The 22,830-nt window shown below is 41.6% G+C and overlaps 1 protein-coding gene across 2 annotated transcripts in view; it reads left to right on the top strand.

Annotated features, from left to right (window-relative positions):
- COP1 (COP1 E3 ubiquitin ligase) overlaps window positions 1-22,830 on the top strand; it is a 127,711-nt gene that overhangs the window by 44,817 nt on the left and 60,064 nt on the right. For both annotated transcript variants that reach the window (XM_055815075.1, XM_055815074.1), the window contains exons 12-14: window positions 8,673-8,816; window positions 17,082-17,190; window positions 18,978-19,059. In XM_055815075.1, coding sequence (XP_055671050.1) covers window positions 8,673-8,816; window positions 17,082-17,190; window positions 18,978-19,059 — 335 coding nt within the window. The remainder of the gene's footprint in view (window positions 1-8,672; window positions 8,817-17,081; window positions 17,191-18,977; window positions 19,060-22,830) is intronic.

Raw genomic sequence — 22,830 nt, 5'->3', positions numbered from 1 at the left:
AGCTCAGTCTGAAAAAGGGGTTGAGTTAATGATTATTATCATCTGTATTAATAAATACTCTTAAGACAGATTTGGGATTTATATACCGCATAGATGTTTTGTAGAGGAAGTTACAAAGTGACGCTTGTGTGTGTCTGTTTTTGTGCAAATGAATGTGGAAGTCAGATCAGTTTTTCTGTACGAGACTGTGAAATTAAGGGTATTTATAAGTACCTCTTATTTTTCTGAAGAATAGTTTAAGGATAGCATACAAAATACTGACCAAAAAAAGGTTCAAAACAATCTCCTGCAACAGATTTGGCAGTTGGATGAAAAAACGCTTCAAATGGTGTTTTAACCTTGTTCTGTCAATACCAGGCAGCAGGACCATGAGAGTTAATTGTCCCAGCCTATTCTTTGGCTCTTCAAAATGGCTCGTCAGTGGCATATGGATGCAATATTTATGGAGGCTGGTGTCCTGACTCACAGTTGCTGTTGGATTTAGCTGAGGGGTCTAAAGAGGTTATTGTCTCCAGCTGTCCCTCCTGATTCTCTGCTGTGGGGTGTTTGGCAGAAGAGCTGCTGGTGGTGTCAGGTGAACTGGGAGGCCGGGATTAATCATATAGCAGGCTGTGTTCTGGGGCACCGGGCTGGGCAGTGATTTGTTCTGAGGAGTGGGACCTCTGGCAATGTGGTCAGCTGGAGGCAGAAACGTCTTCACTGGTGCAGCTAAATCATGCAGCAATCATGAATTGGAGGGACTGCATTGTTCACAGTCTCCCAGCACTGGTGGATGTCCCCTGTGCTAAACTCTTTCAGATATCTGTTCCCTTGCCTCTTCAGCTCTGTCAGCAGCTGCCATGCTCAGTTTTAGAGAAACAAGATTCTTGTTGTAGTAATAAATGTGGTGGCTTGAAAGCAAGCTTGCGAACTTTGAATGGCCTTATATTTAGAAGGTACTTCAGCATCTATCACAACTGATTGAGTTCCTTCTTACTTAATGGCATAGTCCTGATATGACAGTACTGCTGCACATACAACCTTGCAACTTGTGGAGCAGGGGTGGGTTTTTTCCCCTCAAACCTGTTCCTTTTACAGCTTAGGCAGAGGCTGCCACCTTCCTTTCTGGAAACATTTCCCAAGCTTGAATGCAGAAAGAAAGCAGATGAGTATGTTTAGAGACTTAAAGTCTCTTCCACTTTAGTATTTTCTAATGTTGAGGCTGTGTTCCTGCTACTGTCAGAGGTGTTCGTAACCTACCGTGTATCAGCCCAGCTGGGCGAAATGGCAGATCCTGGCTTTGAAATATTAGATGGGTTACTCAAAATACTGCAGCAGGCAGACTGATAATTTGGCTTGGATTTTAAATAGTGCCGTAAGAAATATTCTGTATTTAACTGTTGGCACTTTTAGTTAACGTTTCCCTACTCTAGCTTATTTAAAATGGTGTTTATGGAAAAACGGAATCTAATCCTCATTAACTTGCATAGTAGTTGTTTGCAGTGGCTTTGGCTCATTGTACATCTGTGTATCTGGCATATAAACCCTGGGATTGTCGTCATCTTCTCTTCAGCATGCAGAAGAGCATCGCCTAGCAGTAAAGTGGCTTTTTATCAATACGCTTTAGGTTCAGTTGCTTGCAAAATTCAGTAGTTCCCTATAGGCTTTCTCATCATTAGTGCTAGTTACGCCAGGTTCCCCTGAATACATGTATGAAAAAACCCCTTATGCAGTAGAACAGTATGTCTCTAGCTCTGTAGTCTTACAGACAAGGCTGGAAGTGTGCTGTGGCTTCCCAGGAGGTTTGGGGTTGTACTTGGAGGTGGCTTGGTTCAGGGTCACTTCCCCTTGCTCCCCCCTGAAATAGAGGGGATCCTGATTCTGAAAGCTGAGCTATCCCAGGAAGCACAATTAATCTCATAGCATAGTAGAGTGTCTCATTGGGTTTAAAAAAGGAATGACTGTTTTATCTAGTGATGACAAAACATGAAAGTAGCTCTGGTGGTTTTGATTTCAGAGCTGTGAGATGGATCTAAGTCCAACAAACCTCCTCAATTCAGATTTAATATTCTCCTTTAAACAAGCTCTTTATGGAATGGGAGTATTGCTAAGTAGTCTTTTTTAGAACTGATGGCATTTCATTACCCTTAAAAGGACTTTTGTAAGCATGAAGCAGGCCTGGAACTAGGTCTAATGACATTACTTTGTCAACATGGTACCTTTCTATACCTTTCTTCAAAGAGAGCAAAATAAAACTCCAGGCTACTGTGGCTGCAAGAAAGATGCTGAAAGTGTGACTGCAGCATGACGCGTGCGGTAATATCTTCCCAAAGGAGCCTGGAGCTGAGGACCATCCTTCTCTGTGGTGCAGGCTTCAATGAACTGTTGTAATACCCTTTCCTGTCTGTTTCCCAGCTGAGTGTGCTGGGGGGCAAGATCATCGACACGGAGCTGACTTGCTAGTGTTATTTTTATGCTACAAATAGAAGCTTGCTTAGGGAGAGTGTATTCCTAGCAGATGTTTGAAGCCTGGAGGAGGTGCTGTGGCAGGGACGGGTGCTTGGGCTGCATTCAGCAGCAGCTGGTACTGCTAAACCTGGAGCTGAAATATCCCATTCCTTGGAGTTGTTTGGGATCAAACTGAAATGGCTTGGGGTCTTCTGTCCCACAGTTATCATTACACTTCCATTAGATTTGAATCTGAGCTGTTGAGAGGCTGTAATTATAGTAGCCAAGACAACTTTACCTTGATTAAAGGACAAATCTGGCAGTTTTCTGGTAATCTGGCAGTAATGTCTTAACACAAACTAATGTGAATCTTGGAGATGAAGGACTTTGCTCTCCAATAGAATGCATTTAAGGGGAGTCTCATTTATACATTTACCTATCTGTATAGCAGTCTAGAGAATTCAAGAGTTTTTCTTTAAGCAGTCCTTCCTGAGTGGAAACTGCAGTAACCTGTCTGGGATCATGGTGTGCTTGCTCAGTTTATATTTTTGGAAAACATTTTGTAGCACAGGGATCTGAATTGGGGAATATGTTCAACCAGTGCTGGTCTGTCCTTGTCCCTGTGGTATGGGTTAAGGATGGAAATAGCAGCAGTGACCTTATTTAGGTGGTGTCTGGAGTAAAAGTAACTAATGCAACTGTTGCTTTATTAAAAAAAAAACACAACATTTTTTTTCAGCTACTCACAGCTTTAGCAAAACAGTCTTTTGATAATGAAACTTGATACACCTTGTCTCAGTAGCCTTTATTTTTATGTGACAAGATTTAGACTTTGAGCTGATGGAGCACAAAATCTGAGGACTATAATAGCAGCTTCCTATTCCTGAGTATAGCTTTGTTTTTTAAAAACTACAAATTAGTATGCTAGTGCATGCTTAGTGACACTAATTACTTAGCCTTAAAATATCAGTCTGCTGTAAAAACAGTCTCTCAGGTGTGTGATATTAATACCAATTTCTGTATTGGTCCCAGATGCTGAACAATCTGCACTAGTTGTCATGGTGTTGAATTGTAACCTAAATTTCTAATCTTTGACTTCAGTGCCTCAAAAAGGGTTTGGAAATAGGCAACCAGGCTGTAAGGTGTGGGACTTGTAATTGTTGGAAATGACAGGGTATCACTCAGAGGCCAGGGAGTGAAAGCACAGCGTGAGAAAGACTTCAAGGAAGTGTAAGTGAAGAGCAAAAGCTGTTGTTGTCATCTCTCCTTCCTCTCACCAATTAAGTCCCCCCAAACTAAGAAAAATTTATTTATGTTGCAATTAAATATGGGGCCACAGCAAGATAGGAGTTGGGGTTAGAGATACAGAAATAAAAAAGCACCATATTAGGTAGAAGTAGAATTGAAGGCTTGGTATATTCAGGAAGGAAAAAAATGTGTATATATAGTCCCTTGAGAGGAACTGAGTCATCTAATTTGTGGAAATGGCAACTCCTACAGTCACAGATCTCGTTACCAAGTCAGGGCTGAGGCATTTATGATTACAGTAGCAATTGTAGAGTGTACGTATGGAAAAGGAAGAGGTGCACTTTGCTGCAGACCTTTAATTGTAACTAGTGATGCAGTTAAAGGCTAATGCAGTTAGATGGAAACTCCCCTCCTGATTTGGAGGAGTTGGATATAGCACGTACCTGCTTCTCACGGAGGCTTGCTGGGTTAGGTGCCCCTCCAGTCTGACACCTGGGGAGTTTCAAACCATGATTTTGAGTACGGTGTGAGCTGCCCCAGGGGTGGGTTTGGAGGGCATCTTGACCCATGCTGTCCCTGTGGAAGACTACAGAGCATGTCAACCTGGTCACCGCCTGCAGTGTTGTCTTTTTGCGGCCTCCCAGCATCTACAGTCGCTATGTCGCGGATTCTAAAGGGTATATCTGTATTTATTTCTGTTAATATTTGGTATGGACCAGTTGTTCACGGATTACTGTTGTCACGTTCACTTTGGCATCGTCATGTCTTGCAGGAGTAGGTACCTGGAATGTGCATGTGGCTTTTAAAGGGTAGCTGGGATGGAGGGAAACCCTCATCTGTCCCAAATTAATGTTCTGGTGAATGCTTCCTAGCTCTAGTGGAGTGACTTGTTGAACACTAGTCTCTGCTGTCGCCTTGTTCATAACTGTTATGGTAAGGCAGCTGCTCCATTCTTTTAATCAATTTAGTTGCCCATCTGTATGCATTCTCTAACTCCAGTGCATCCTCCTGGGATGTGGAGAGCCATCAGGATGCAAATGTAGGAAGGCTTTATACAATGGCAGAACTGGCAAATACTTGTTCTTTACTCTTTCCCCACTGGTCTACCCTCAACACCACGCCAAGCCTTCAGACACATTTCAGAAGCCATTTATTTCATAATTCCATCTGTTAGCTACAAGTGCTCTCCAAGGTCATAGGTTTTAGCATTAAAATAAAACTATTTGTTATCTCACAGACTTGAGAATGAAGATAAGCAGCAAAGGAACCAGAACCCTTGAGAATGTGTAGGATGCTGGTCACTAACTACTTAAGAAAACAAAAACAGTGACTTGGGAGTGGGAGATGTCTCTCTTCTTTTTTCCCTAAAACAAAACAATCAATTCCTTTCAATTTGATTTTTATAAGTAAATTATGTTGCACATATCTCTTTCAAATATCCAGGCTTGTGTCCCCAAAAGATTCCTATAAAAATTCAGCTAATCTTTGTTGGTCAGAAATATGGGGTTTAAAAGTAGGTGTTTTTTTTTTTAAAAAAAAAAGGTGCAATTGTTAGTTGCTTCTGACATTTACATCTTTGAGGGGCAAGGACCACTGCTAGTCCAAAAAGGTACTTAACTGGATATTCAAATGATCTAAAATATGATTTACTACCAGTGCTTCCTTAAACAAATGAAAAACAATGTCTGAACTGGTCTCCTGTCTCTAGAGGAGGCTGCTTCATGCTAGCACTGAGGTAGGTTTGTAGCACGCACAAACAGTTGGTGCTCCATCTGCCCTCTGAAATGGTGAAAACATTCATTGTCAGTCCTATGTTAAGTCTAATTAAAATAGTGTTACCAAAACACATTGCTCTTATTTTAGCAGGATGCTAATAGCCATAGCGCACACATTTTACATGTTGCTTTGACTCGCCGGTGGCACTGTGCCTCTTGCCACATGTGAAGTGGATGCTGTTGTCTAACTGGTTTATCTCTTGACTCAATGGCCTTTTTTGACAAAAAGGATAAAGTATTTCCTATTACTCTATTGCATGTTAATGTGCTAATGACTAATTCACTTTAACTGTAGAAATGTATCACCTGTGAACCAGAATGTTGTTGCTGTTCTTCAGAGCTGGCCCTGTTGTGGCTTTTGACAAAACTAAATTTGCTTGCAAATTTTCATATGGATAAGCTTGTGTATAAGCAAGTGCTTACACTGACACAAAGACTTCAAGCAGTAAGTGACAGGAATACCATTGAGCTAGTTAAATGCAAATAAGCCTTGCTTAATACTAAACATATTTAGAAGATTTGTAGGAAAAAGCATCAAAATAACTGTTGCTATGCAAGTGGGCTGTTTGTCCTAATCCTGATTAGTCCAGGGGGAAGCAGAGATCTGCAAATATTAGAAATAGTTTTATATAGTAAATAATCCACTTGATTAGCTACTCTGTTTGTTCATATTTTTCTTCCCAAGTTGCTTACTAAAAGCCCAAATGGCAGATAATGAGAACGCTTGTTGCACCAGGACTGCACGTAGCTGACGGAGGCCAAGGTGCAAGGTGGTGTCAGGCATCCTGTGCTGGGTTTGCCTGCTTGTCTGGCAGCCAACAAACATCTGTACAGGTGGTGGTTTATTTCTGCATCCATTTTCTCCCTGCAGCCTCTTCGATGCTGTTTGAAGGTCACAGGTCTGATAATCAATTTCATTGGTTAGTATTTTTTATTAATTCTTCTAATGATGTGTTAACTTTTGTAGACATAATGAAATACTCAGGGGTTTTATGTCTACAGTATGCCTCTTCCAAAAAAAAAAAAATAGAAATAAAGGAATTAATGCTAGAGAAGCAAACCCACCCCAGGTGAGAGAGGTTCTGCTCTGTTCTAATAACTTGGCTTTTTACCAGACATTGTAAAACATTAATTTTTTTCTTCAGGAGAAGGCTAAGGATATAAATTGAATCCAAGAGGATGAATCGCTGCCATCAGTTTAGTTGCACTTTACCTGAATCCACAGGGCAGCAAGCAGGAGCCGAGACAGCAGTTCAATTAAGATTGTGGTACAAGTAAATCCGTTCTATTGTTAGAGGCTTTCGATTGTAAAATTCTTCTGTAGAATGGGGTGAGCTGACAAGACAGGCCTGCGTGGTGCTTTTGTCCTGTTTGTATAAAAAATGATTAGACTAGGGTAGATCTGGGGTAGGGGGAGAGCAGTCTGGCTGCCTAGGTGACTTCTTTCCCTCTCCCGTTTTATTTTAATAGATGCATGCTTGCTTGATTCCCCAGCTGTAAGCATGTTCTTTTTTTTTTTTTTTCCTTTTGGCATCTTGTGATTTTGTAGGCTTGACCTGACTAGCTCATTTCTCCTCTAGCAAGCAAGCAATTGTGAGTGGGACTGTCTCCTGCCACTGCATTGGAGAAGTTTAGCTGCCTGAGTTAAAAGGCCAAGTTGCAGACTGTTTCATTGAATTATTTTATACCATCAGACTGCATATCAACAATCCTTTCTCTCCATAGGTTAAAAATAACTTGATGATATCTCCTTTAAAAGGACTTGAAAGCTCTGTTGCCATTTAAATTTATCTTCCCTTGAAAGCATTGCAGTGCCTTTGACTTCTCAGTTATGTAGAGGGGTAGAAAACTCTAGCTTGTAGCTGCTGTGGGAGCAGCCCAAGGAGCCCTCTCTTTTCTTGTAATTAGCTTAATGCTTCCTAATTGTAAAAAGGTACCTTAAATACCTCTGCCTTCAGGATTTTTCAAGCTGTATGAGTGTGAAATCAGTGTAAACTCAGTCATCTCTTCTGCCATTCAGAGCTTGCTGCCTGGTTCACAAACACCCTGGCTTCTTGGAAATAATGTGATGGGGACGGTAGAGATTGAAATGAATTACTGAGTGGAAGAACCCTGAAAGAGACCTCTCAAAGTAATAGATTGATTGCTTAGTCAAGAGACTGAGAATAACTGATTGCTGATCACAGAAACCTGGTCACTAAGGGGAAATGCTACCCCCAAACCCTCACTGGGAAGAGTAGCAAACTGTTGTCTCACTGAGGCTGATGCTCCTGAAGGGAGGTGGGAGGTAGGCACATCCACCCTTCCCTGCCTCCAGTGACCAGCTCCTAGGAAGCAGCTTTACTTCCCCGACTGCTAGATGTCTAATAGATTTCTCTCAAGCCCTTCTAAGCTGCGAAGGTAGCAGTGACGTTAGCAGTTTATAACCGGCTGCCTGCCTTTCTCTCAGATGTATTTCATGTACAACCTCGGGCTTTTCTCATTTTCAGCTTAACTTTGTTATGAGGTGACTGCTTTTACTTCCAACTTCATTGATATCTATTACAAACTTGCCCTGCAGTTCAAGAAAGAAGCTGCCTCTGTTTCCACGAGCAACTCTGAGTGGAAGTCATAGCAAGCATGTTTTTTACATTACTGATGATATATGTTTTGACCCTCTGTTACTCAGGGAATTTAGAAGGTTTTTTTTCCACAGAGACTCATTTGCTCTGTGTTAACACTTTAAAGTTCACTGAGCTGCTAAATATAGGAGCTAAGAGATGAAGCAGTGCAACCAAGAGAAATCCATGGGTAGCCATCCTGTAGCATGTTGGTTGGCGAGCATACAGCTGAATGTTAAGCACATTTTCAGGGTGAGTTGTCAGCTTTGACTTTTGGGTGCCACACTGTGTTAGATGGTGTAGCTGAACTGCAAAACCTCTAGAGCATCTGAACAAAGATCCTGGCTGAGGGAGGGAGATTGTGCTATCACAGAAAGTCTTGTTTCAATAAATGAAGTTGTGGGTATATTTGGAGGGGATTAAAAATGGTGCCCAAGAGCAAGAATTCCGTGCTGTTGATGTGTGTGCCAGACCTCACCAAGGTGTTCCGAACAGGGTATTTGCTAACTGCAGATAGTGATTCTCAGCTCTACCGCACTAAGATGTTTGGGTGGTATAATACCCTGCTGGTAAGTGTGTGTGTTGTGTTACACAGTTCTCAACCTGTGCTTTTGTTCCTCAGTATTGAGTTCGACCGAGACTGTGACTACTTTGCCATCGCTGGGGTGACAAAGAAGATTAAAGTCTATGAGTATGGTACAGTCATTCAAGATGCGGTGGATATTCACTACCCTGAGAATGAAATGACCTGTAATTCCAAAATCAGGTAGGCATTGACTTTGCATTTGAACTCAAGAGGGCCTTTTCCATTTGCTTGTTTCTGTGCAGTAGCTGTTTTGCTTTCTTTATCCACTGTGGGAATGGGAGGGGAAAGGAGGAAAGCAGGAGCTGATGGAGAGCTTGCTTTGAACTCCGGGTGGAATCAAGTAGTACAAGCACTGCTATTTGTGTATGCTGGGCTCATCCAAGATAGTAGCAGGCCAACATATCTGGAGGAGAAGGGGACATAAGGTAGTGGATTGCTTTTGTGTTCCTTCCAAATGCTGTTGGATACCTACTCAGTTAAAAGGAGGGTAAAAGCATAGTAGTGGATATACTCCAGGTAAAGTCTTAGCTTGTCTCAAGGTAACTTCTGTGCCCACTTCTTCATAATAGCCATCAATTCCTTCATGCTCTCTTCTCTTCATCAACCAGATCCTTTCCATTCTGCTGAAAGGCTACTAGTCCTCAGGAAATGTGCCTCATTTGCACCTTCTGCCTATGAATTTTTGTCTGCCTGGAGGACTGTTCTGTTGGGCCTCATAATGTCAGGCTCTTGGGAAAAGACCTTGCTTGATTTTTTGCTTTTGTGCTGCTATCGGTACTGTCAACCTATTTTTTTAACTTTTTAGATGACTTAAACCAAAGAAATGGATTGTCATGTCAGAACTTAAGTTGAAAGAATCTGGTTAACAGAATTTTTTAATTAGGCTTTTCAACTTACGTTAAAGCTCAAAAGTAAATAATACAGGCAATCAAACCGATCTGGTAGTATAATAAAACTCTCCAGCTTCTCTGAACTCGTTTGTTTTTATTTGGTATTCTACACTTTAAAGTAAAGCACCCACAAAAGTGTAAGTAATAAATTAATACAACAGTCCAGCTTCTACAAAAAGTGTTGTGCAGCAAGATTAATAATGTTTGCAAGCCTACTTTATAGTGTAAAAGTCGCACTTAGTTTTGTAGTTGACACATTTCTTAAGATAGATCAGGCACTCCCATGTCACTCAGGCTGATTATTCTTGGGGATTGTGTAACACTATTTTATAAATGCAAAGATGTAAATGGAACTGACACTGGGACTGGCTTTCAAGATGGGTAAAAACAGTCTGAGAAGGATTTGTATTGATAAGCCATACTGATTATGGAGCTTGTGTTTTGCTGGACTTGGGAAACATTCAGCATTTTTGCCTGAGTCATGGCAGAGGTTCACGCTGTTCAGCTTCATTATTCTGGAGACAAGAGCAGAATAATAGGAGAACTATCTAGCAGCCGATTAATACCTTTTACCTTAATTGGAAGGGGAAAAGCAATGTGTTTGGTATTTCTCAGTCTGTCTGAGACAACTTCCAAATTTGCTGCTTCAAATTTGACAGGGATCTGCCCCAATGATCCTGCCAGGCATTAAGAAGTTGTTTGTTCTCCTTTCTACGGCAGCCGCCGGTGAGGGGAGCTGCGTTAGCGCCTTCAGTGATGTTACTCTTGTCAGCTTTGTGCTCCAGAGAAGACACTGCTTGCATTCAAGATTTCGTCTTTCTTAAATTTCATGCATATATACATTTTATATATATACATATATCTATGCATTATCCTCTGACACCCTCTGCCTCAGCAGCGGTGGACAGGCTTCTCTTCTTTCATTTCCTTGCCCTAGTTTCTCTCATTCCTCTGAAGAAACGCATTAATTTTTTTTTCCCCATTGGCACCTCCACATTATTTCAACCTTCCTTCGGCATGTGGGTGCTTTTGGTTTTGACAAATAAAGTTAGGCTGTCAGTCAAATGCATCCTTGCTGTATCCATTAGCTGTGCTGCCAGTCACTGGCGCTGGGGCTTGCTGGCGCAGTGTCGAGCAGCATAATAACTTGCTATTCTGAAGTGGCGTAGCTTGAGGGAGAAATTGTATATGAAGGCTGTAATTTCATTATGGAATATTGCAGTATGCTGAAAATGTGCCTGTATTATAATAAAAAAACCTAAACAAGTGGAGCCTGCTATTTGTAAAAAAACTTTGGCTTAAAGCTGTTGATCTTAATTTGGATGGAGGTGCAGCTTCTTTCAGAGACTTGGTCCTCCTGCTAGTGCCCTTTCTGGTATTGCAAACAGATGTATTTCTGCTGTGGCACATGGGTGGTACCTCTCTTCCTAGCAGAGATGGGGGGGGTCTGTGTGCATTTGGTGACATGTCTCTTCTGGTTAAATCGATCCTGGTTAACATTGTTCAAAGTGATGATGCTGGAACATAAATTGTTTGTGGTTATGTTGGTGACTCAGCTTTCAGAGGAGCAGCAGCTCTGATGGGCTTTTCTAAAAGCAGACAGGTGACAGCATTTGTGAGAACTCGTGTCTGGCCAAGAGCAAGTCTGCTGGCCTGGAGCAGCTGCGGGAAGGGAAGCCCTTGCCTGGGACAGGGCTGGCAGCAGCCCAGCCGTGCTCTGATGTGTGCCAGCTGGGCGCCTGCTGAAAGGTTGAGCTTCATGCCAGCAGTAATTGATTGTAGGCTTTTCTGGAGCAGAGCCCTGGTACCAGCTGTAGCTGAGTCTTTCTTCCTCTTCTCCAACCCCCTTTTTTACACCCACCTGCTTCTTAAATACATTCTTTTTTCATCATCTGCTGAGCTTTCTTATCCCTATTTTTAAGAACGGGGAGGAAGTTGGTGTGTTGGGTTTCTGGTAAATGTGCATCGCATCCCCCGGGAACGACAGTGGCATAAGCTTCCAGGAAAAACACAAGATGACACATAAATCCTCATAAAAATCCCATTTACAGATTCATAGCTTCAGTACAAGAAACAAATCCTGGCATTGTGTAGTAGCTATAAACAGCACCCTGTGAGCTAATTATGACTTGCTGTGTCCCTAGCTATGGCAGACTATAATCTGCGGCTCCCCCTGCGCAGGAGGAGATGGGAAAGGACAAGAAGAGGATGAACAGCTAGCAGCGAGCCACAGCTTTTCTCTGATTTATTCAAGAGGCAGATTTGTTGTTTTGCCATAGGTTCCAGGGGAAGAAAAATAAGGAGAGCTAGCATTCAGGCAAAAGAAATTGGCTTTAGGCCTCATTAATCGACAATAGGTGATGTGCAAGTGTGGTTAGGTAAACACGCTTTTGAAATCCATGTTTAGTATTCTGCATGCTCACCACTCTGTGTTTGCAGCATCTGTACTTCAGTGATAGATGTTACCACAAACCTCCAAAATCGGCTGCATCTGTTTAGTCAACTGCAGTAAAAGCAAAGCATTGGTAGGCTTTTTTTAGGAGGCTGCTAGTATTTGATTGTTTTCATTTTTCAGTGTCAGTAGATCAAATGTGTGATTTCTCTGTCCTAATAGCAGTTCATGGGCATATTGCTGTCAGTTTTTAAAATGGCAGTCAGTTCTTGCTATTAAGCTTAAATTAAGCAAAAACTTGTTGTATGGTGTCTTTCATCACAGTGTCTTTGCTATTTGAAGAGGTATAACTTTCTTTATGCCAAGAAACTTTAGAAGTGGTTGTATTGAATACCCATATTTCCAAGGCAGAAAAAATTTGACACTAAACACATTATAAGGAACTGTACCTTCAACTTCTCATTAATTCCGCTTTTCAGAGTAAATGCTTTACTGTACAATAAGATGAAGTTTTTCTTTGAAAGCATTTGTCTTTTAACCCTGCTAGAGGTTTTCTTTGAATTAATTAGAAGAAAGTTTGTTGTTGGTTTTTAAAAATATTTATAATGGTAATGTAGTTCTGTATGTCCCTGAAGTATTTGGTTAGCGCTGTTATTCATGTGGATGTTCCTTGCAGTAATAGATCGCTCCCTTTAAAAACATTTCAGTCCTAAAACTGCTGGGCCTTGGTCGACTCATGGTAATAGACTGCATCTGAAGCACTTGGCAGTCAGAAGCAGGTCAGACCACAGCAGTTTGTGCCTTATTAGAAGCTTTAACTCTGTTTAACTCTCACTGCCAGAGGGGTGGTTGACACCAGGTAACTTGATCCTGGATTTGAGATGTTTCAGCCATAAAAATACTGGCTCATGAAATAAACATCAGTGTAACTGACAAAGCTAACTGAGCTGGCCAACTTGTGTCTCTGAATAAAATGAAGGATGCACGTAAATCTTTATGGGGTCAGGATTTCTGTGTGTTTGGATCAGATGCCAAGGTTAGGAGAGAGTTTCACAGGTCTGTGATTAGCTTTCAGCCAGCATTTCTCCAGGCCAGTCTCTTAGGAAGGAAAGCTATCACAACTTAATGGCAAGATAAACCTATGGGGTGTAACTGTCGCCCTGTTTCTGCATTAAAGGACAAAACAAAACTTGGGGGGGGGGGGGGTGGGGGGGGTGGTAGAGCTACTTTTAATTAAAATGAAAGATGGCCTCACACAACTCCTTTTAATCCAGTGCTGAATTATACGTTATCTCATCCTTAGGTAGCTATTTTTGTATTATATCTCATAGCCTCCACATTTCAATTTCTTACTGAATGTGCTGCAGGCCATCTAAATGTTGTCTACCAAAGGCTATTGTTTTTTAACTTCTGGGGATTTGATGCTTAACCTGTTTGAGGACTTTGTAAGCTGCCTCTTTTGGTCTGTCTCACCTTTGCCCTTTCCTTTCCTCTTCTCCAGCTTGTTCCCCCCCTGCATTTTTGAGTCTGTGACTCAATTGTTACCCATGATAATATCTCAAGGGAACCCCAAAATGTAGATGTCTTTGAAGTTTCAGTAAAATTGCCCATGTTGGGTGTGGAAGAAAGATCAGTGCTTCCCTGGAGGGGATAATGGCAGTAGCTTCTCAACCCTTTGTAGGTCCCAGGGAAGCCATGTGAAGAGAGGAACATCGTAATGTCCCAGCTCCAGGACAGCCGCCTTTCAGGCCTGTATCATTACAGATGCCAGAGAATATAGCCAAAGGACAGTCAGTCCTTGGTAAAAAGCATCCTTTACCTGGGGAGAGAGCTCCCCTCCACCTGATCCAACCCTGATTTGTGCTGTACAATGGTTACTTCTGAGAATTTAAGTTATAAAGAAACTCAGATATTGCAGTATCAAGGAGAAAGTTCTGGTTTCAGACTTTGTAAAGAGAGTTGGGTGGTGATGAGGGGAGAATTAAGGCAGAGAGCTGGAACAGGGTTAGTTTTGTCTGATTATGATCCTTTAATCATATTCCTTAAAAATGAAAGATTTATGGTGTGTGACTTAAAAGGTGTTAATTGAACCACTTAGTGGCTGTAAATCCCTAAACATCTTTCACCTGTCAGTTTCTGTTTTCCCCTCTCAGATATCTACAAATGCTTTCCAAGTGAGTGTTAACCCCTCATTAACTCCATCAGACTTCAGTGGGACAGAAAGCTTAGCTTGATCCTTGCTGTGCCAGACCTAACAGACGTGGGTTTGGGCACAGAAACCCTTCGTTTTTCTCCTTCTGTATTGATTGATCCAATAAAATATTACCTGCCCCTACAAACCTGACAGTTCATATATCCTTGGATCTGTCGCATCTCAAACAGAACTGTTAAACTGTCCTTTAATTTTCTGCCTGTTCAGGAATTCCTAATTTTCAATGTCTGGGCCGATTCAGTTATGATTATCCTCTTCATAGTTCAACTTGCCATACTTGGTTCTCTTCTGCTGGTCAGGTGTGGATCTTGTGCTTCCCTAGCATGAAGCATCTGTCCTCTAACCAGCCAAGGTGGCACCAGCATGTCTGCGTTTCTCTAGGACCCTGTCCACCTGCTGATGCTGCCTGCCTGACGGACTCTCAAAGCTGTCCAGGTAGAAGACTGCTGTCTCTAAGATTTGACCCTGAGTGCTATTCTTCCTGCTTCTGTGTGATGGCTACACTTTACGGATTTATTTTTTTTCCCTTAAGGTCCTTGAAGCCTTGACTTGAGTGGAGGTAAGATGGCAGGGGGCACAGGTTTGAATCAATAAATGTCTAGTGCAGTGTCTGCTCCCCCTGCTACTAGCTGGAGACTGCTCCCAGCCAGAGCCTCACTGCGTTGTAGCTCTAGGGCTCTGAACTGCTTTTGCTTCCATCAGTGACTGACCGCTCTGCCTGGAAACCAGACTCCAGACATCAGACATACTTATCTCCAGGCTGCTGCAGCCTTCACCTTGTGGTCTGAGTGGGCAGTGCCTGCCAGCTTCATTTGGTCCTTAGGGAGCCACTTAAGCCTTTCTGAACGAGCTTTCTAGTAAATCATGGATTGTCAAGACCTACTTCTCTTTGTGGGTACCTAACGGTAGTAGAGCTGGTGTAATCATAGCTCCTTGATGATACACTTATGGACAGCCCTTGTTAGCTATAACGGCTGAGAAGACTAACATTTTCTAATTAGTGATATATTGTGGAAGAGGTGAAACCAGGGAAAGCATTGCCTGAGCTGTGTCACCTCAACCATCATCTTAACCGGTAGTGGTTAAAGACGATGTCGCTGGGTAGATAAAACTACTTAAGTTTCTGAACGCAAAGTTTTAAAATCAAGAGTTGCTGTTATAAGAAGGAAATGCGCAAGTGTGTGAACAGACTATAGATAAGGTCCATAGAGGGAGAAGTGTTTGACAGGTTGAAAGCAGTGTTATCACATGTCCCTCTGTACTGGCCATTCTAAAGAAAGCTCCCAGTGATCCACTGGGGAAGGTGTGTCCTGAAGGCTTTCTCCAAGTGTCATGCGGTGGTGCAAGAGGCTTGCAGAAAGCAGCTGCTGTTGGATGACTTTGTCTTGTTTCTGTAAGTTACAGGTAAACTTGTGCAGACAGAGGTGGTCAGAGCTAGACGTCTTTTGGATCACTCAGTGGTTTCCTGCTGTTGCAAGCACCAATAGCATGTTATTCCTTCCTTGTATTTCTTCAAATTTGTTTTAAAAAACAGATGAGTTTCTTGTCTCCTGTTATTTGGCTGCTCCAGAACCTCAGATAAGCTTGTCGATTCCACGCAGCTAAATAGCGGTGAGCTATTAGTAGAGGTTGGTGTGCGTAGTCCCTCTGTAGTTATAAAACTCACACCCCAGTAAGTTGTTTGACCGTAGTCAGGAGCAGAACACCAGTGCTGCTTGCTGTTGTTTAAATAATTGAAAAGTAAGTGTTAATATTTAACTACCTTAAAGGAGAAGGATTTTTCCAGTTCTGTGTGTAAAATCCCAAGGATACAAGTGTGCAGTGGAACCAAGAATTTGCCAAGGTATAATACTCTTAAGTCAGTATCCCTGTACCTACATGATATTTCAATGGGTAGCTGCACTGATCAAAGCAGTACTAAAAAGTTACAGAATCATGGACTTCTAGTTTATATTGTTGGTTAAAACTTGGCCCCCAGGCTACCCTAATCTAGTTAACTGTGTCAGAGCTGTTTGAACTGCACGAATTGGACCTGTCAGTTCAGCTTCTCCTGCATGTATCACAGTTGATACCAGCTGGCATGCTTTTCTGCCAGATGGTCCAAAAATCGGTGAACAAGTATTACAAATTCTTATCTCTGTCACATTTTTTGGGAGTCAGTGGAGGCATGGTGCCAGAACACTACGAATGTGAATTGGCAGTGTCACTGCTCTTGTTTTGTCTGCTGATGGTTAGAATTTGCTGGTGGAATTGTCATTTAGTTTTGCATGGCCAATTAATTCAGTTTAAAATATAAACTTGTGCAATATACTTTGCAGTTCTCAATCAGAAACATCTTCTCAACTGCCCATAGCAAACAAAACCGCTGTTCCCTTCTGATAGGAAGAGAAGTCTTTCTGCATTTACAGAAAGTTGGAAGTAGTTTCTTAGAAGTCATACTTTCATTTGCATGTTGGTACATGTATAGAACATTACATATGTACCAGATGAGAGGTTGATTTAACATCCAAGCTATGTGTTTTTCATATATAGCTTCTGTTAGGTAAGTAGTAATCTTTATGATGGTAGTAGTAGTAGCTACTGGCAAGAGGCTAAGAAGTCAAACCCTGAGCCTTCTGTGAGAATTTGTGTGAAATTCAAATAGCAAAAGAATTGCGGTGTTAGAGATGAATAAAAAAAACCACCCCAAAACTAGCACTTTGCCCCTCCACCCCCACCCCCTAATACAATGTCACTTCAGCCAATAAAGCTTTTCTTTTCATTTCTAGAAGAAGGTTTGTTACTTCTGGTGGGTTTTGGTTTTGTCTTTTCCTGAGTATTTCAGTGGGTGGCTTGATCAAATGCTGCTTGCTCTGCAAGGAAGCTTATTTCCTGACGTATTGCAAGAGTGATTTTTGAGTTGTTAAGTATGATTTAATATAGGACTGACCAGGGCTGTCTTTCTTTTTAAGCTGTATCAGCTGGAGTAGTTACCACAAGAACCTGCTAGCCAGCAGCGACTATGAAGGCACAGTCATCCTCTGGGATGGATTCACGGGACAAAGATCCAAGGTCTACCAGGTAAAACGCGATCAGTGAACAACACTTGCCCACACCATGGTCCACGTCGAGGGAGTGGCATTCAGTCTGACGTTCTGCTTCTAGTTCAGCAAATAGGCTTTTCCATTCCAAAGGGTGAAATGGATGTTCCTCCTGTTTGCTAAATGCATCTTATCCGTACAGCTTTATTAAGCTGTAGTCCTCTGATGGAGGCAGCTATATCTTCTTGTCACAGTCATGAGGCAGTTGACGTTTTCTTGCTCTTCAGGCAGGGAATCTGCACAGGGAGAAATGAGTTTCTGGAAGTTATTTGTCTTGCCTTTCTTTAGAAACCTCTGTCTCTCCGTACCTGTTCCACTTCAGTCTTTGTTAAAAGCCTTTTGCAAAATCCTGCAGTGACTGCTGCTGCAGGTGCTCATAAAGCAGAAGAGCAAAATGCAGACTTAAGTGGCAAGGCTGGGAGAATGGAGCAGTAGGTAGAACCCTTCCTGATAGTCCTGTGCTCAGCAGGGCAGTGTATGCACACGAGTGGGTTGAGCTCAACAGCAAGACCTGTTTCAGGAGAAGTATCTGGCATTTTGTCTTTGTGCAGTTTGAGCGTTGTGTTTCTGTATATGGATTCTGGGAGGCTTGTGATCAGAACAAGGAGGTTGGAAGAGAGGTGGTTCTGTCTGCGGAGATGTTGGAAGTGCTGCAGGATGTTGCGTAGGGAGCATAGTATGTTGAAACTGGTCAGTGATGTTGAATGAACAGCAGACTGGCCTTTAGTTCCCCCTTCTTGACAGTTCAGCATAGGTTTTAATTCCTCATTTAGCCTTTGTTTACTACTTTATTGTGTTTTGGACACTTTATAATGCTTATTTTCACTAATCCTTTGCATATCTCAATTAGAAAGAAATTACACTGGACAAAATAAATCTTGTCTGTTTTCCTCTCAAATACATTTTGCATTTCTTTATGAGGCTGAATAATGAACCTAGAGAGGACCAGCTGTTGCTTATGTTAAAACAAACTAATTTTGCTTCCTATCAGATTACTTGATTATTTTTTTATTTGGATTTGCATAGGGGCATGCATACTGACATCTGTTTGGCACGTATTAGAAATTCTTTAGTGACTTTGTCCTGGCGAGCTTTTCATCATCATAGTCTTGCAAGTCCGTGTGAAGGCTTTAAACAAATGGTTTGACTGAATTTCAGGTTTCACTCAATGCAGCGTTTGCTTCCACATGGCATGTGCCAGCATAGCAAATACACCTCTTCTGTGTTTTATGGAAGAGTGTGCAGTCTTATAAGAATATTGGAGTGGAAAACCATAGGATTAGACACTGGCAGTTTCACTTAGTAACCCAACAGAAAGGTGAGGATTTCCTGGACTTCCAGAGAGGAGGTGTTTGGAATGATTTTGAAAGGACATCTTACTGGTATTGGGAGATACAGTTGTGATCTCCTAGAATAAGAAGCAGCAGTGGACCAGCGGAACCACAGCCAGTTAAACCATGCTGCAAGAACAGGTCTTTAATGTATATTTCTGGAAATTTTTTTTTCAAGTAAAAAACCCCCCAACAATATATCAGTTTTAGTTTTTAAAATTGACATTCTACTGTTTTCTGATTTTATGGCACATCTAGCATACTACAAGCATTAGTCTGATTTGGAGAAAAGGTATGTTTTGAGAAACTTCTAAACACGGTAAACTTCTCTGGACTCTGCTGACAGTTTATACTGAACAGCATGTGTGTTTTCTGTTACTAGTTTAGCAGATTATAGCTCACTACCATGCAATGTTTTTCTTGTTTCTCTAAACAGGAGCATGAGAAGAGGTGCTGGAGTGTTGACTTTAACTTGATGGATCCAAAGTTGTTGGCTTCAGGGTCTGATGATGCCAAAGGTATTACTCTTTTTTTTTTTTTTTTCTTTTTTTCCTTCAGTCTCTGTGCAGAAGGCTTATGCTCTGTGTTCCCTTTGAGGTATTTCAAGCAGCTGATTCCTCAGTATTGTAGTTGATGTGGCAGTGGGTCAAGATATTACTGAACTGTTTGAATCTTAGAGAAGAGAGGCTTTGTTTGGATTAAGATCTTTGGGTGTGATGTTCACGTTTTTTTGGGTAATATGCTCTCTAGCTAGCGTTTTCCAGAACACTAAACAAAGCAAAATGTGTTTTAACATTAGTTAAACTTATTGAATTAAAGCCTTGGGGCATTCCAAAAGAACAGCATGTATTTATATTTCAAAAATGAGTTTGTAGGTAAAAAAGCAGAAGTTAAAAATGCCTGCTGCTATTTTACCTGTAGCTCTGAATGTTAAAGATTGTGTGCAACAAAAAGCTTCCCACTTTCATGATGTGCAATGTGTCATTCAGAGTTTAACGGAGCTGGGTGGTATATTGAATGGGAGCTCTGGGAGTGACTCCTATTTCCACACTCTGGGATCCGTTTGACCAGGGGCTTTTGGAGGACCCTTAAGACAAGCCCTTTCCCAACATACTGGTGGAAGAATATTCCTCCTTTTCAAAGAAAAAAGAAACTTCTAAAGAAAAAATAGCTCTGAGTGATATGTAGTATTCTTCATCCCTCTTCATCCCTAATGAACAAGATTTTATCTTGTTTACATAGTTTACAATATCAAACTACTGTTATTAAGCAGCAAGAGCTTTAGCATTCCTTTTGTATTCAGTGGGGATCAACTCTCCACTGATACTACTCTGGATGGAGCTCTTCATGATTTTCTTTGAAATGATAAATTAATTTTTCATAAGCATTAAACCTTGGAAGCCGTTCCCCCCTTTGAAATACTTTAAATTCTGTTTCAAAAGGAAGCTGTATTAGTGTTCCTCAATTGCATTTGGCAGTCTTAATGTAGCTGGTAATTCCACTTTAAAAATGCAGCTTTAATGATTACTTTATATTTAGGGTGGATTTTTAAATTATTTTGATTTTTGGTGGATGTCAAGAGTGTGTTCCATGTGCTTAAATGCAGGAGGAGTGAACATTCACCTTGTAAACTATCAACCTCTTCATCAGGTTGCTCCCAACTCATGCTATGCATTTGAAAAAGCTTATCTGCCAGGTAGACACGCATTTATTAGCATGTTAACAAGTTGTCCAGTTTTACAAAGCCAGCTGCAAGCAAGGCTCCTGTCTCTGAACAGTTCACTACATCAGTAATAGTCTCTAGAAATGTTTACTTAGAAATTATTGTAATAAAGTCTGCAGATCTACTTAACTTGCATTTCAACTCATAAAGGTCTTTCAAAGGTATATTGGTTTTTCTCCAGATAAAACTGGGCTAGAACACTTTATCCTTTACTTCTACCATGATTTGTCTGTGATTTGCATGTGTAACAAGCCCATTAGAGACAAATGGAGACCTGTGTGGAACTGTCTGAAATAAACAAGGATTTTAGAAGTCCTTAAGGTACAGAGCAGGAGTAGCAAATGTTCAGATCGAGTGTCCACCTTGCATATCAGTGATCACGGTGAAAGGGTTAGATGTGAGGAAAAGGTAACACCTATGACAAGTGTCATAGCTCAAACCTGCCTAACTTAAAGTTTTGTCCTTCTGCTTATGTTCGTGTGGGAGTTCTAGCCAGCTTTGGGTACAGTCAGACATGTCTGGGCAGGTACAGCATCTGGTGGAAAGCCAAGATCTATGTACTGTTCTTGTCCTTTTTGTTTCTCTCCTTGAAGGCCACACTGGGCTGTCTAACAAGAAATCTCAGTGCTGATAGATATTGGTGTGACCAGAGCAATTGGAGCTAATCTCGCTGCGCTTCCCCAGAAAGCACAAGTAAAACACTTTCCTGTCAAGTGGTCAGGACAAGCCAGCAAAAAAGTGACAGCTTCGCCAGTGCTTCCTGCTTGCCTGCCTGTGTATCTGCCTGTCTCTGCTCGGTCTTTTCAAGTTGGAAGCTAATTTTTGAAGTACTTGATATGCTTGGTAGGCATGTATTGGGGAAGGAGTTTTTAGATAAAATCCTGTGCCTCACAGCTGTCTCTGTCAGGGCTCAGGCACAGCAAAGGGGGTGCTAAGAAGCAGAGTGCTATTAGGGATAAAATGATTCTGTTATAATTAGAAACAGCATCCTTGGGCTTTAGGTCCTGCGTTGTCCTGATCATTAGTTGAAGATAATTCAAGATGCTTATTTGTGGAAGATCTTTCTACTTTAATAGCAGAAAATAAGGGCATAAAAGCATTACTGTATTAAAAGTAACTACTTTGTGCATGAAAACCTTACTTTAATCTACAGTTGTCTTGCCCTTTTCTTTTAAAGGGGCAGAGGTAGTTTTGTATGTCTATAGGGACCCAAAGGAGTATGCCAACTAGACAGCAGTGAGCAAAATTAAAGTGTTTACTTGTGCTGCAGGCAGATTGGGGAAGCAGCACAGTCTTAATTTCAGTTTTTATGCATGTAATAATGGCAGGAGCTATGATGCTCATGTAAGTAGGAAAGAGTGTATTTCTGCTATTGGAGGGGAAAAGATTATTTAATTTTGTGAAGGCAAAATGATGCTATCAAAGTGCCAGGATAGGGCTGGAGCTAGTGCACTTAGCTAATGACTTACAGCTGGCTCTTCTGGATTGGGAAAGTAGTTTAATGGCCATGGTGATGTTAGCAGATAAGATAGAGTAAAATATTTTGTGATGCCATGTGGGTGGAATTTAAGTCTCCACTGGGGTAGAGACCTGTTTTGGAGTGATCAAGCATTTGTTCTCTGCTCTGGGGTTGTTTTTGAAGCTCGAGGAGATACAAGCAGTACTGACAAATTCAACTGAAAAAAGTCCTGGGTTTACATCCTTTCTGCAAGCTGTAGTCCCTTTACTGGGCCTGGCTCAAAGTGGAGAGGTGGAGCAGAACAGGAGCACCTGAGAGCTCTGAGCTGTAGCAAGAGGAGACTTTTTATTGTCTTACAGCAAGGAGAAATGAAAGCATCTGTTTCATTACATCTAAGGAAGGTATTCCACGCTGCCTTAGTTGAGACCATTGGTACCAGTGCTTACAGCTATTTTTATTTTTTTATAGTGCCCCTGAATTCAGAGGGGTGACACACAGATTTGCAGAGCTGGCTTCATAAAAAAACAAGCGTGGCCTTCTGGAGAGGGAACTAGCCTGAGAACTGCAGGTCACAGTTTGCCTCTCAGCTTTGTTGAGGACTTCAGAAGATTGTTTGGGGCTTCATTTTTGGTGATACTACTTCAGCTTCTGCTGACTCCAGCTGGAGGTCTAGGTGTTTGTTGCTCTTAAAATACCAGGTTGAAGTTTCAGCTTGCTCATTTTCCTGGTTAAAAACTTCCTGGAGATTTGTGGGTTTGTTGAATTCAATTGGGAATACCTTGAAAGGTCAAGATCATGTTGTTAGTTAAAATATCAGCTGAAATAGCTGTCTGGCTGCATCTTATGCAAGGAGGAGTAAGTACCCTGTGGTCATTGCCTGCTAACAGTCAGCAGTTTTACATCATCCTCCTGACCCCCGCGCAAGGCAATAGATCAAAAATTTTGCCTGGCAGGACAATTCAGTAGCTTCCTCCTTCCTTTCCTAGGGATTCCTCTAATCTGTGCAAATGAGTTTTCTGGTAGCAATACCCTATTCCTGGTTTGCAGCTTTTTGAGTAACAGCAGGCTCTCCATCACGTGAGAGGATAAGAATTGCAGGAATGACAG

This window comes from Falco peregrinus, chromosome 10 (genome assembly GCF_023634155.1).
Source record: "Falco peregrinus isolate bFalPer1 chromosome 10, bFalPer1.pri, whole genome shotgun sequence".
NCBI lineage: Eukaryota > Metazoa > Chordata > Aves > Falconiformes > Falconidae > Falco > Falco peregrinus.
This window is presented reverse-complemented; position numbering and strand designations above follow the sequence as displayed.